The sequence below is a fragment of the Topomyia yanbarensis genome, chromosome 3 (assembly GCF_030247195.1).
Source record: "Topomyia yanbarensis strain Yona2022 chromosome 3, ASM3024719v1, whole genome shotgun sequence".
NCBI classification, from domain to species: Eukaryota; Metazoa; Arthropoda; class Insecta; order Diptera; family Culicidae; genus Topomyia; species Topomyia yanbarensis.
Window position 1 is genome coordinate 428472588 of NC_080672.1, and position 12483 is coordinate 428485070.

Here is a 12483-nt window from a genome sequence, read left to right on the forward strand (position 1 = left end):
GTACGGAACGTCAAGATTAATAAGACATGCAGTTAAATCCAATGGAATGTTAAATGGAAGCGTTCACACACAACATCAACGGCGCGGAACGGTTTGAGATACGGCACGTGTGCACAAGAGAAAAGTAATAAACTCTCGACAAACATATGATTACGGTGTAAAAGTCTACTGTCAAAATTCACTTTGAGCGGAACTTCTGGACAAACCGTTACTCGCCAATCACAGATGTTGGTAGTAAACATAGGAGAAAAGTTTTCTCTCTTTTTAACTGTTGTGAACTGATGTCGGCCTATAACGGTTTGTCCGGAATTTCATTTGAGACAGTTGGCTTTTACGCCGTAATCATATGTTTGTGGAGAACATATCCTGACGGAACGGTGACGTTCCGTTAACGTTGACGGAAGCTGATATATCGTCTAAATCAACCTTTAAAGCGAGTACCCAGTAAGTCCACCCGGAAAATTAGCCGAAATTGAGGCTGGAGTCCTCAATATCATTTGGTAGGATATTATCAACTTACCGTATGTTAGCTGCCGAAGCCTAACTCAAGGGTTTGATTAGAAGATCCGATTGCATCTACTCCATTGAACAGTACCGAATGGATACGATACCACCTACTGACTGCCAAATCCTTAACGAAACAGTACTTGGTGTCGATATATTTCGACTTCTGAGAGATCCTGTTCACCGTCATAAGTGCAATGCAGCTCTGGTTGTCTTTACTGAACACAATGGGTAACGTAATATGCTCACCCAAGTCGTCTACCAATCGTCGCAGCCGCTGCAGCTCTTGTAAGCACTCCGCTAGTCCGACCTATTCAGCTTTAGTACTTCAGATTTCTGCTTCCCAACCAACAAGTTTATCGCTAAGCTCTTTACTAACCCGAGTACTAATCCAGTCTGCGTCCCCGAAGCATTCTGGTTCGGTTCGTTTCAATTCGCTGTTGTTTTTTAATGACTGACCGATGTCGAGACCGCAGATATCGACAGTAATGTACAATAAAGCTCCGACAGCTATGCGACTGTGCGCGTTTCACATTCCTCATTGTTTTGATGGATGAAGACGCTCATCATGGGGACAAGAGACACTTTGCAGTTGTGCATGGTGAACCAATTTCTGGATCCAAACGAACCGGCTTGATTCGTGTCGATCGTGGATTCTAACGAAAAACACTGAGTCATCTAGCTCCGAAATCTGGAAGCTCATGCTTAAATTCCTACTCGGTTCAGCATACGATAACAATATCCTCGACGTAGATCATTATGTTCGTATACACCGTCCACAATCCGAGAATAAAAACATGGATCGGCCGCTCATAGATGACATCCCATGCTCTTCATTCCCGCGTCAATTCGCAGGTTCCATACTCGCCCAGCCTGCTTCATCCCCTATGGACTCCGCATGGAGCACACAGTATCTCGATGATCCTTTCGAGTATCCCGGAAGCTGTAGCATAAAAATCTCCTACAGCAAGCCTGACGAGCAATCGCTGTGATGTGCTGATGAATTGTGATTTGCTTCACCACCGGAGTAAAAACCTGATCGTAATCAGTTCCGTTTCATTGAGTAAATCCCTGACCGACCAATGTGGACTTGTATCACACAACCTGTCCGGACTCAACTTTCTTACGTACTTGCCACCAACATTGTCGGGGTACCATTGTAAGTGTCCACGTTCTGCCTTCACGGAGGGATGTGATCTCTTCATCCATTGCCGCTTTCCATTCCTCACTATCCGGGCTCGTAATTGCTTCACCGTACGGACCAATCACGTCACTGTTCAGCGCATGTGGAACGCCGAAGATCGATCTCTGTAACCACCACACACTATTGCAAACCGAAATCGTCTTCGTTGTGGGACACGAATGATTCAATTTCTCAAGTACTTCTCCACTTCGACGAGCTCCAAGAACCATAAGTCTCGATTGATGACTATTCGAACAGAAGACGTATTCAGCAAACGATAGGATGAGCTGTACGACGCGTATCCGAGGAAGATCAGTTTGGTTGCCTTTTCAAAAACTTTATTTTCTGTGGGCCGAGATAAAGGTCGTCCGATAGAATGCAAACCTACCTAGTAACCCCAGAAACTTCATGCTCCGGTGAAAGGAGATCCAGCCGTAACAGAAACAAACAATTGCACAAACAAATCTCACAGCCCAATCAACAAAGAACACCAAAGTCCACAGTCGACGATCCTCCGGCGGCTATCGGTTGAGGCGACCTGGCCCTCTCCCGGGTAAGTCGCAACACACCTTTTCCAAGCAACGAAGAACAGCCGTACGTTTCTGAACTGTTTTCAGACAGCTCAGCACATCAATTAGCCGCCCCCGGGTAATCAACAAAAGGAAAGCAACGTCCACTTACGAGCACCCGTTCAAATCAACCAACTAATAATAGGTATTACACCGAAATCTCAGCACACCGGACACCAAGCCCCATCGCCGGATGCTCTTGGTATCCAATTGGGTTCCACAACTGGCAACCGACCAAAGCAACAGGTAACCCTTTACTACACCCACTGCGGTTATTGGAAGGGCAGTCCGCTAGTCCACTCAAGCACCACCACCAAGAGAAGTGCGCCTCCATGAGCCCAGCAGCATAAGATCCATTAGCAGACCGACCGAGGACTCAGCCTCAAACAAAATATCCGAAATCGCTAGCCCATCAGTCCCATCGCTGGATGATCTTGGTATCCAATGAGGTTCCACATCTGGCAATCGACCGAAGTAACAGCTAGCCTTACCCCGCGATGTCATTGTCATACCCACTGCGGCTACTGGAAGGGCAGTCCGCTAACCCACTCGATCACCACCCCCAACCGAGGAACGCTCCTCGTGAGCTCTGTGGCACCAGACCTGATCGAAGGCCGACCGAGAACTTAGCCTCCAACACATTATCCGAAATCGCCAGACGTTTACCCAACAAACAACGAAAGCTGAACAAGTCTTTAACCAGCGAAAATAGGCTGAACAAGATCTGTTTAAGCCATTATCTAGCCAAATTGTTTGTTGGGTAGTCAGGAAGAAAGCCTTCCCTCCTGCATTGGCCCTGTCTGGGGTAGTATCGACCATAGTCGACAAACTTCCAGTGCAGGGGTTCCGGCCACGGGTAGGTTGCCTCCCATAATTACAACCTAGACCAGATTATCGCCCCTGCAGCATATCCGGACAGCCCATCGAATACAACAATTCTCCCTACGCTGTCCTGTTCGCCAACCCCGTAGGAGGAATGAAGTCTCATCTCAGTACCGTTATTATCGGCGAGTCGAAACCTCACGGTAACCCTCCTGTCAGAGGAAGCAAGGAAAGAGCGTCCGACCACACACCTTACAAAACCCAACCAACTGTAAACCACAGACTCAGTTCCAACAATTGTAGCAAATCAATCACCTTCCACCTCCTGGCTTTACAGTAGAACATGAACGGCCTTCGGGGTTGCTTGGGGGATCTACAGTTGCAAATTGCTCAACTTCAACCAATATGCTTGGCACTCCAAGATATTCATATCCGGACCAACATATCAGCAACACGGGTACAACTCAACGCGGACCATATAATCGTAACACGAATCATATTCTATCCGGTCAGATGTACAGTGACCTCTATCTACATTCCCGGTGGAGTGCGAAATCTCGATTCAAAACTGAAGGGGGGACTTCAGCGCTCATCATCCGCTGTGGTAACCAAATTGCCGACATCATGGAACAATGTAACGTTATTGTACTTAACAACGGAAGCTTCACCTTTTTCCGAGGCCAATACTCTTTAGTCTTGGACATATCTGCTCCGCGGAGCTCGCTGGGGCCTGTGGTTGCTTCGTTCTCGCGGACACCGGAAATAGAGACCGCTTTTCAGTTTAAATTATGTACGACCGCACTAGCCACGACTTGCCGTCTTTAATGTCCTAACACAATATGTTTGATAACTGAGGTGAAATATATCAAGGTAAAAAGATAAATAAAACACTTAGTTGCCTCCGCGCTTGATCACGGCTCAAGTTCGAATGAATCTTTATTCTTACCATCTCTTCTCTGGGAGTCCTATCTCATTTTACCGACTACACTCTAAATTAGATGTTACATGAATGTTACACCGTCGATGCTGGCTATACGACCAGGCGGACTGGGTCGCCAACGAGGAGGAAGTCTCGGACTCCCTCACACCAGGCCGTGCATACACACCCGACCAACTAATGATTACACTCGTTCAGGCCGCCGAGCGCAATATTCCTTGTACAAGTGGCAAACCTCCATCCTGAGCCACCCACTGGTGGAACCAGGTCAGTCAAGCCATCAAAGACCGCCACAAAGCACTCCGGATACTGAAAAAGACCCCCGCTAGCTACTCCAAGAAAGAACAAAGAGCTACAGAGTTTCGTAGATCTCGAAGCCGGGCCAGGAAGGCCATCGAGGCTTCGAAGATCATGAGCTGGAACGTGTTCCTCCAAAGGATATCTCCCGATGTTTCTACCGCCGAACTTTGGACGAGAGTGAACGCAGTCAGCGGGCAAAGAAGGCTTCTCGCTCGAAGCAAACGAAACCACACCAATCGAACCCCAAGAAATTGTTGAAGAACTAGTCAAACACTTCAGCTCGTTATCCTCAGATGCTGCCCTCCCTCGAACGTTTTAGTACGATGCAGAAAACTTGGGAAGCGCCCATATTCTTCCCACTGGACTCCGGACAAAACTTGAACAGAGTGTCTACAACCCGTCAACTACCCTATGCTACAGTATGCTACACTAAAGGCTAGAAGAGTGCTGTTGAAATGTTTGAACCGCATCTGGAATGGCCAATACATCCCATCCTCTTGGAAACGGCTCTTGTAATTCCCATACCAAAGAAGGGTAACACTCCCGTACGGCGAAAGACTTTCGGCCGATTAGCCTACTCCCCTGCGTAGGGAAAACTATGGAGCGGGTGGTCAACAACCGGCTTATGAACTACCTCAAAAAAAACTACCATCTTGAGCAGCGAAAATTTGCATTCCGCAAGGCTGGAGAGACTGGTGGCTTTGGAAAAATCCTCCGGCAGGCCCTGGCGCCAAGGCCTACAGCACAGTTACCACGAGGAGGTTCTCCGGCAACTAGCTACCTGGGGAGTCACTGGAAACCTTGGGAACTATATTAAGGACTACCTCAACAATCGTGCGTTCCGAGTGGGTAACCTACAATCCAGAACGTATGTTAAAGAAAACGGTATCCCACAGGGATCCGTCCTAGCCTTCACTTTATTCCTCGTCAGTATGAACTCCTTCTTTGCATCTCTGCCGGGGGAGTTTATATTTTCGTCTACGCCGACGACACCAGAATCGTTGTAGTGGGAGGATCGAACCGTACTCCCGCTGAACCGTGCTCCCAGCCTGTGTCGAAGCAAGCATTCTCCCCTTTCGGTGGGCGGCTGCTAACATCATACTCAAGCGCGCCCTGACATTCCTTGAAAGGACTTCTGGTAGTACTTGTGCCCCTCTGAAAATGGCTCAAATTATATTCCTGGAACACACAGGCACCACCCAGAAATAGCTCGCTCCATAGAACCCGGGACCGACCCTGATACACGAGGAGTCCGAACACCAACATCAACCTATCCAGGTCGCTGCGTGCAGTCCCCCCGAAGTCCCTCAGGCCAAATCACTAGAACTGATGAACCAACGATTCCCGAACCGTCCGGATCAACACTGACGCTTCCAAGCCGCAAAAAAGAGTCGAAGTGGGGTTCACGCCACCCTTACATACAGACTATACTGCCCATAAAAGCATAAGAGTTTTATATGGATTTTTGCCAAAAATGAGTTACCTGTTGGATTGTATTCTATATCACCACTGAATCACAATACATAAATAAGCTTTGTTTGGAAAATATCGAAAAAATACCAAAATATGGTTGTCCCATCCATAAGGATCAATGAAAATAGATATCTTCAACAGAGTTTTTCTCGGGTGCCTCTTTTTCAATATGGGACTCTTACGCTTTTATGGGCAGTATAGAGGACACCTGCGATCCGTTGACCACGATATGCTGGGTACCCGGTCACTACAGGAATGAGGAAGCCAACTCATTGGCAGCTCGTCGGAGACAGGCCAGAAGATTGCTGACCAAATCGCAACGACGGGAAACCATGGCTCCCTTTATTAGCCGCTGGAGGAGCCATTTTTTTTTCATCCAGTTATTAGAATGGAGAGCTTGCAATTTTCTGTTGGTGTGTAAGATTAGCATGAGACTGTCCAGCATGACAGGTTCCAGGCGTGAAAGAACTATGCGACTGAACATACAGTTAATGACGCCTGAGGGCGTTGTCGGGAAATCGGCCAACTTGAGATAACTTGGATGCAGCGTGGCAGCTGGTCCATGAGATGGTCAGTACAACAGCCACATAAGATTTGGGTACCACACGTGCAAAACCAGTGTGACGGCTAGTTCAATGCTGAATGCAAGTGCGACGGACGAACAAACCCCCGGCCAGGAGCCGAATGCTTGCAGCGGCTACATGTCAGTCGAGAAAAAACTTCATCGGCGTAAGATAGCAGGTAGGTACATGGTATATGTTTTTTTTTGCAATGGAGAAGACCTTTATGTCCTAGCCCAGTACACGTCCTATTGGTAGGGTCCAATCTACCACACGGGGTGCACTGGGGGCGTGTCGGACTCGAATGGTGACCAGCCATTAATACCGACTAAACTCCATTGGGCTCCGCCATCATTCCTCCCAGGAACTACCTCTCGGTATTACTTCTGGGGGGAAGACATGGTATATGTACCGATCAGGAACTACAACTTGTTGACAGATCGCACAGAAATAGCTGCCAGGTGGAAAGAGCACTGTGAGCTATAGAACTGAGAAGCCAGTATGGAATGTACAAACAAAATGTGGATGGTGGACAAACTGTGGATCAACCACAATAGATCTAAATGTTGGTCGCAGTGGTCCGTCTCCAACAAAAAAACTGTGGATCAACCCACTTGAGATGAAGTACGAAAGGATATTCTAGAACTGAAAAACGGCAGTCGTTGGAAAGGACGGAATCCCGGCAGTCTGCGCTGCCATCCAGTACGTGATCGGCACGAGCTGGATGAATTATTAGGTGGGCTCAGGCGACGGGTTTCTAAAAAGACGATCAACGACGGACCAAACGTTTACCCTGCAAAAAATCCTGGGATATGATTGGCGAACTTTGTGGATTTCAAGGCGGTGTATGATTCAGTGGAACGAAATCGAGGATACATAATAGCGACCATCCGTAAATAAGAAACATCCGATCGTTAGCAAACACGTGTATAACTCGAGAAACTAAAGTGGATTCTGATTTTTTTTTTTTGCTAGGATATGGTCAGCGTCCCTCTAATTATTTCTCAAGCTCAGTAATTGGATTCAAGGACTTCTTTCACTATTTGCAAAAACGGTGTTGATTACGTTTTTCCTGCGATTTATTCTTTATAAGAAAAGGTATCTCTACTGTTTATCTTTCCTTAACATTTTCTGTTTTCATTTTTCTTAAAGTTTCGCCTCATTAAATTAAATTTGAATGAAAAGACGTTTAAACATAAATAATGGACTTTTGCTTTTTACAGAAACAATTAGCATTTTCAGTTTTTAGTGATATAATCACAAAGAAAGCTTGTTACACATTGACTGTTCGTCAATTTAATCTATAACGTATTCGTTTTTTTTCCTGAAAATCTTGTTTGTGTTTTGATTTATAAACTTCTCAATTAAATCTGAACCTTTCAAAAATTTTCTTCCGTTTACAATTAATTTTTTTAATTTCTTATTTGTTGGTATGAGCTTAAAAATTATAAACAAACAAAAACAATGCTGGCGGTCGAGTGGTTTCTCCTCCGCACGGCACACAGCTCTAAAGGACTCAAAACTATTTCTTAAATCTTTTCTTATCGTAGACCTAATTATCTCCTAATCCTTCGACTTTAAACCTCCCGTTTGGTTCATCCTATGTCCATTCTGTACAGGGTTTGTATTTTATTGTATTGTAAATTAAATAAAACATCCAAAAACAGTTCCCTCGTGAACCGTGAACTGCCCTCAGCGCTTTTTCGCTCCGTGATATCTTCTTGACCGAAAAAAAACTATTTACAAAATTCCCTAAAGACACACGCGCACAAACATAACTGTCCGGATACCCTATTCCTGTCATCCATCCCACTCGTACCTATATCTCTTCCTCTCTGAACTAGACCTGACTTAAGATGAAACGCATGAATCGGTCAGTTTCGTTCCGCCGCGAAACCGGAGCTTTTCCTTGGATTTAAAACAACCCAATTGAAGAAAGGAACCAAACACCCTTGGTCCTCCAGGATCACTGTCGGCAGCATCTCCCGCGGGCCATTGCCGACGACCGAGAGCATTGGATGCTTCAGCGTAGAATGGCCACACTAATTATCATCACCGTTCGTCCCACAATCGATCACTTGAGGTAGGCCTTGTACAGCATTTGACTTCTGCAGCTTTCCTTCTCCTGCTCCAGATAAAACAGCATATCGCGCAGATTCACCCGCTTGATACGAGGCCTGAGTGGTGTGGAAGCCTTCCCGCTAGCAGCACCGATTCCGGAGGCACCAGGCTACGAATTATGCAATGAAAATATTTAATAACAATTACTTAAAATAAAGAAAATTACTCACTGTAACGGTCGCTGTCACTCCTTCCTCGAGTTTGGGCTTTTTCCGTGGTCCGATGGCTTGCAGGGCAGTCAGATTAGCATCTCGCTGCCGAAGTTCTTCCATTTCCGCTCGTTGCATTTCTTTCGCCTGTAATCCATTCCTGTATTAGTTTACTGATCTCAGACATTCTGTCCTATCACCTACCTTGGCTTTCAGCTTAGCCTGTTCAGGATCCTCGGTTTTCGATCGAGACTTGGCTGCCCGCATAAGCATTTCTCTTTCCTGTTCCTCGTGTCGTTTCTGCTCTGCCTTGTCAAGTTCTTCGAGAAATTTGATTTGACCTCGGACATCCTTCGTCACTTCGTAGCGAGGATCGACCTACAGAAAAAAAGGAAACGGATGTCAAGAAGATGCTGACGATTCAACTGTTCATCCTACCTTAATGATATCGATTCGATGTTCCGCAATGACAGCTAACTTTTCCACAATGTTTTTCAGTCGTTCCTGACAGGCGTGTGATATCAGAACTGCTACCTCACTGCTCGGTTCCTCCAGTCCGTGTCTCGCAATAATACTTCTAATTTTGGCCTGTAGTGCGGGCATATGCAGAAACACCTCGTCCTTGCACGATCGAATCTGGGTCCCCACGAATTCCGTCGAGCCAAGAATCCGTTGCGTTTCCTCGGCCAAATTGACACCACCCATTGCCGCGACGTCATTGATGTCATCGTCCCCATACATGGAGGAGGATACGTGATGCTGATAAAAAGAGGATTGCATTGAAGCGGCTGCCTTTTTCACCGCGGCGGTTGGGTCAGCAGAATCGATGGCACTAGCAGCAGAACTAGCACTAGCTTTCTTTTTGGCGCCCCCAGAACTAGATTTCGTACCTGCACTAGCCTTTCCACCGGTTACAATAGTGGTCGGTGTGCTAGCAGTGGTTCCGGAGCTATTGTTACTACTGTTGGTACTACTACTGGGCACTGAACTGACCACCACCGTCGTTGCCGGAGGGAAGCTTGTACTGATTATACTTGTAGAATTATTACTATTACTAGCATTGTTTAGAGTGGCCACGGCAGCGGCTGCGGAGGAGCTAAGTGCCAATGCTGGCAACGGCTGTGTTCCAGTCACAACTAGCCCGGGTGCACCGGATGCTGTTGTCGAAGTGGCCACAACAGACGTTGCTGCGACGACCACATTGCTGTTACTAATTGCTGTCACTTGCTTAACCTGGGTTGCAGCCGAACCGGATGCCGCAGCGGCTGCCGCTGCTGCAGCAGCTGCCACTGAGGCTACGGCTGGCGTTTGGCTACGGATCGTCTTAGCGGTAACCGTAGTGTTACCGCTAATGATACTGTTGCTAGCAGCAGCAGCAGCAGCGCGCGATACTACCGGTGTTGTTGCACGAATTTGTAGCGTCGCTGGTGTACGCGTTATTGCCGTACCGGCCGGGGCGCGAATCTAACCACCCGCATTCGAACGCATTGGTGTGTTTTGTGTGTGCAATACCGGAGACAGGGGAAGCGAGTGAGAGCCGACGTGGTTGTGGAGATAAAAGAAAAGAGAAAAACAAACATCGAGGATGCGTTATTTTCAATCAGTCAACGGCCTAACGAAAATGCGCATTGTGATTTCAGGGTCTTTAGTTGGAGGGAATGTTACGGGTTTTTCCGGTTGAGCATCACAGAACGTCTCGAGAGATGGGTGAAATATTTTTATTATTATTGGGGTCTTATAGCAAACGAATTACATGCAATGGGGGGCATCATTATGGTTTCTTTTTTTGCAAGACAATTGTTCGTTGTTTCATGCAAGTAAAACTAACACGACATAAAATAGGGGTCGCCTGTGTAATCTAGTAAGACCAAATTAATAACTGATTGAGCTTGCGTTCTAGTTATTCGACGAATGTTGCTAGTCTTCTTCTTCTTCTTCATATTCTAGATATTTAGGGTGACAATATCAGACGAGAAAAAACCTGAACAATCGTAAGGTCAATTTGACGTTCGCGCAAACGTGCCGGGCGGTATTAAATTTTACCCAAGGTTTCCGCTAGTGAAAAAATTGCGTTCAATTGCTGCAGATAGTAAAACCAAGCGAATCTTTCTTTCGTGACAATAAGATCACCGAGCACTTCTGTTCACATGTTGTTTCTTCTATACCAATCAACAAAAACTAGAGAAGTCTTCGATCTTTATCTGAGCGAATAAGACGAAATCGTCCGCGAAGGACAGCGAAGTCTGCAGTATTAGATGTACGTCATTGAAGTACAGCAGAAACATCAACAGTTGCAGGTGCCTTCCTTGGGGTATTTGTTAACGTTGAAGTAAATGTGGGTACCTGGCAATCTCTATCCCTCGATTCGCGAGGTAGGATCGAAATTACCACAAAAATTATTACAGTGAAGACCCGATTTTATCGGCACCCGATTTTATCAACCCCCAATTTTATCAGCTTCTTGACCCGATTTTATCAGCTTCATATGAAAATTGATAGTTGGTAGTTTAATGGGCTCTAGCACACGAACCAAGTTTAATTCGAGTAAATCCTTTCTTGAGTATGTTTTTCTTATCTTAGAGATGCACATAGCAATTTTTTTTTTTTAATTTTGCACTGTCAGACCCTCTTAAGGGAAATTTAAGCTAAATAATCAGAAAAGGTTATGAGGCTATATCTAGGGACTAAAGAAGAACATTTTAAGAGCTTCGGTGTCCTAAAAAGAAAGAAAAATATATGTCCCGATTTTGTCAATGTCCCCGTTTTATCAACCTAAAAATCACCAAGGGGTCCAATTTCCAATTTCCAATATTTGTATTTTGATGATTATTATATCGTTGTTCAATTTATCGAAAGCGGCATACTCTCTATTAAGTAGAGTATTGTAGGATGATAGACACAGAAGGTTAGTCAAACGTACAGCCACTGTATGAATGGCCAAAAAGGAGTTAAGTGGTAGGAAAGCAATTTCGCTTACTTATACCAGAGGAGCGTTCAAGAATCTTCTTCCAATGAGAAACCACTATTTTTACGTGAACTTAAAACGACTTCGACTTTGTCTCATCAGAACACGGCACTAACTTATTGCCGGAATACCACTGGCCAAACGTGATGTCCCGTTGGACCAGAAGTTCTGTTAAGCCGATGAGAAACAGCGAAGCTTGTTTTGGCTTAGCAAGCCAATGCGGAAGCACTATGTTATATTCTAGTAACTTCGCTGCGTCTCATCGGCTTAACAGAACTTCTGGTCGAACGGGACATCACGTTTAGCCAGTCGTATTCCGGTTACAAGTTAGTGTCGGATTCTGATGAGACGAAGTCGAAACGCAACCCTTGAGTGTATTTTATTTTTTATTAATAGCAGAATAGATTTATCATATGCAGTAATATCAGAATAATTGGCTGTGAAGGTTCTCTTTGGCAAATATATCCCGGTATCCTGAATACATGAAACATTCATGTCTTCAACCGAGTTATTAGTAATAACATCCTCGAAAACTTTGCTGAAGACACAAAGTCTCGTACTAAATTTTCTTAAAGTGTTAATACATTCATCTGGGAGAATGGTCAACAAAATCATGTTCTCAGAAGATGTATTGTTTTACGTTGTAAAATTATTCGTAGGTATCGATTCTCCGAAGCTAACGATTTCGAAATTATGCGATCTTGACGATAAAAGACTGTTTTCGAACATTTATTTTACGTTTCTTTGCTATTCAAGTGCATTTCTGGAGACAAGTGAGAGTTATCGCCATTCCAAAACTGGGAAAACCAGCCTCCGACCATAACTCGTATCGACCGATTGCAATGGAAATTGTTGGAAAAAATTATCCTACGACGTCTCGACAATTGGGTTGAGGCGAAC

General features: G+C 45.4%; 1 protein-coding gene across 11 annotated transcripts in view; it reads right to left on the reverse strand.

The window, feature by feature from the left end:
- Positions 1-7898: 7898 nt before the first annotated feature.
- The window catches only part of LOC131693337 (transcription initiation factor TFIID subunit 4), a 69369-nt gene continuing 64784 nt past the window's right edge, over positions 7899-12483 (reverse strand). For 10 of the 11 annotated variants that reach the window (XM_058981062.1, XM_058981067.1, XM_058981070.1 and 7 more), the window contains 4 exons: positions 9057-10082; positions 8823-8996; positions 8640-8765; positions 7899-8578 (listed from right to left, as the gene is read on the reverse strand). In XM_058981062.1, the coding sequence (XP_058837045.1) occupies positions 8423-8578; positions 8640-8765; positions 8823-8996; positions 9057-10082 (1482 nt within the window). In that variant the 3' untranslated portion in view covers positions 7899-8422. The remainder of the gene's footprint in view (positions 8579-8639; positions 8766-8822; positions 8997-9056; positions 10083-12483) is intronic. The other variant, XM_058981071.1, reaches the window with a different exon arrangement.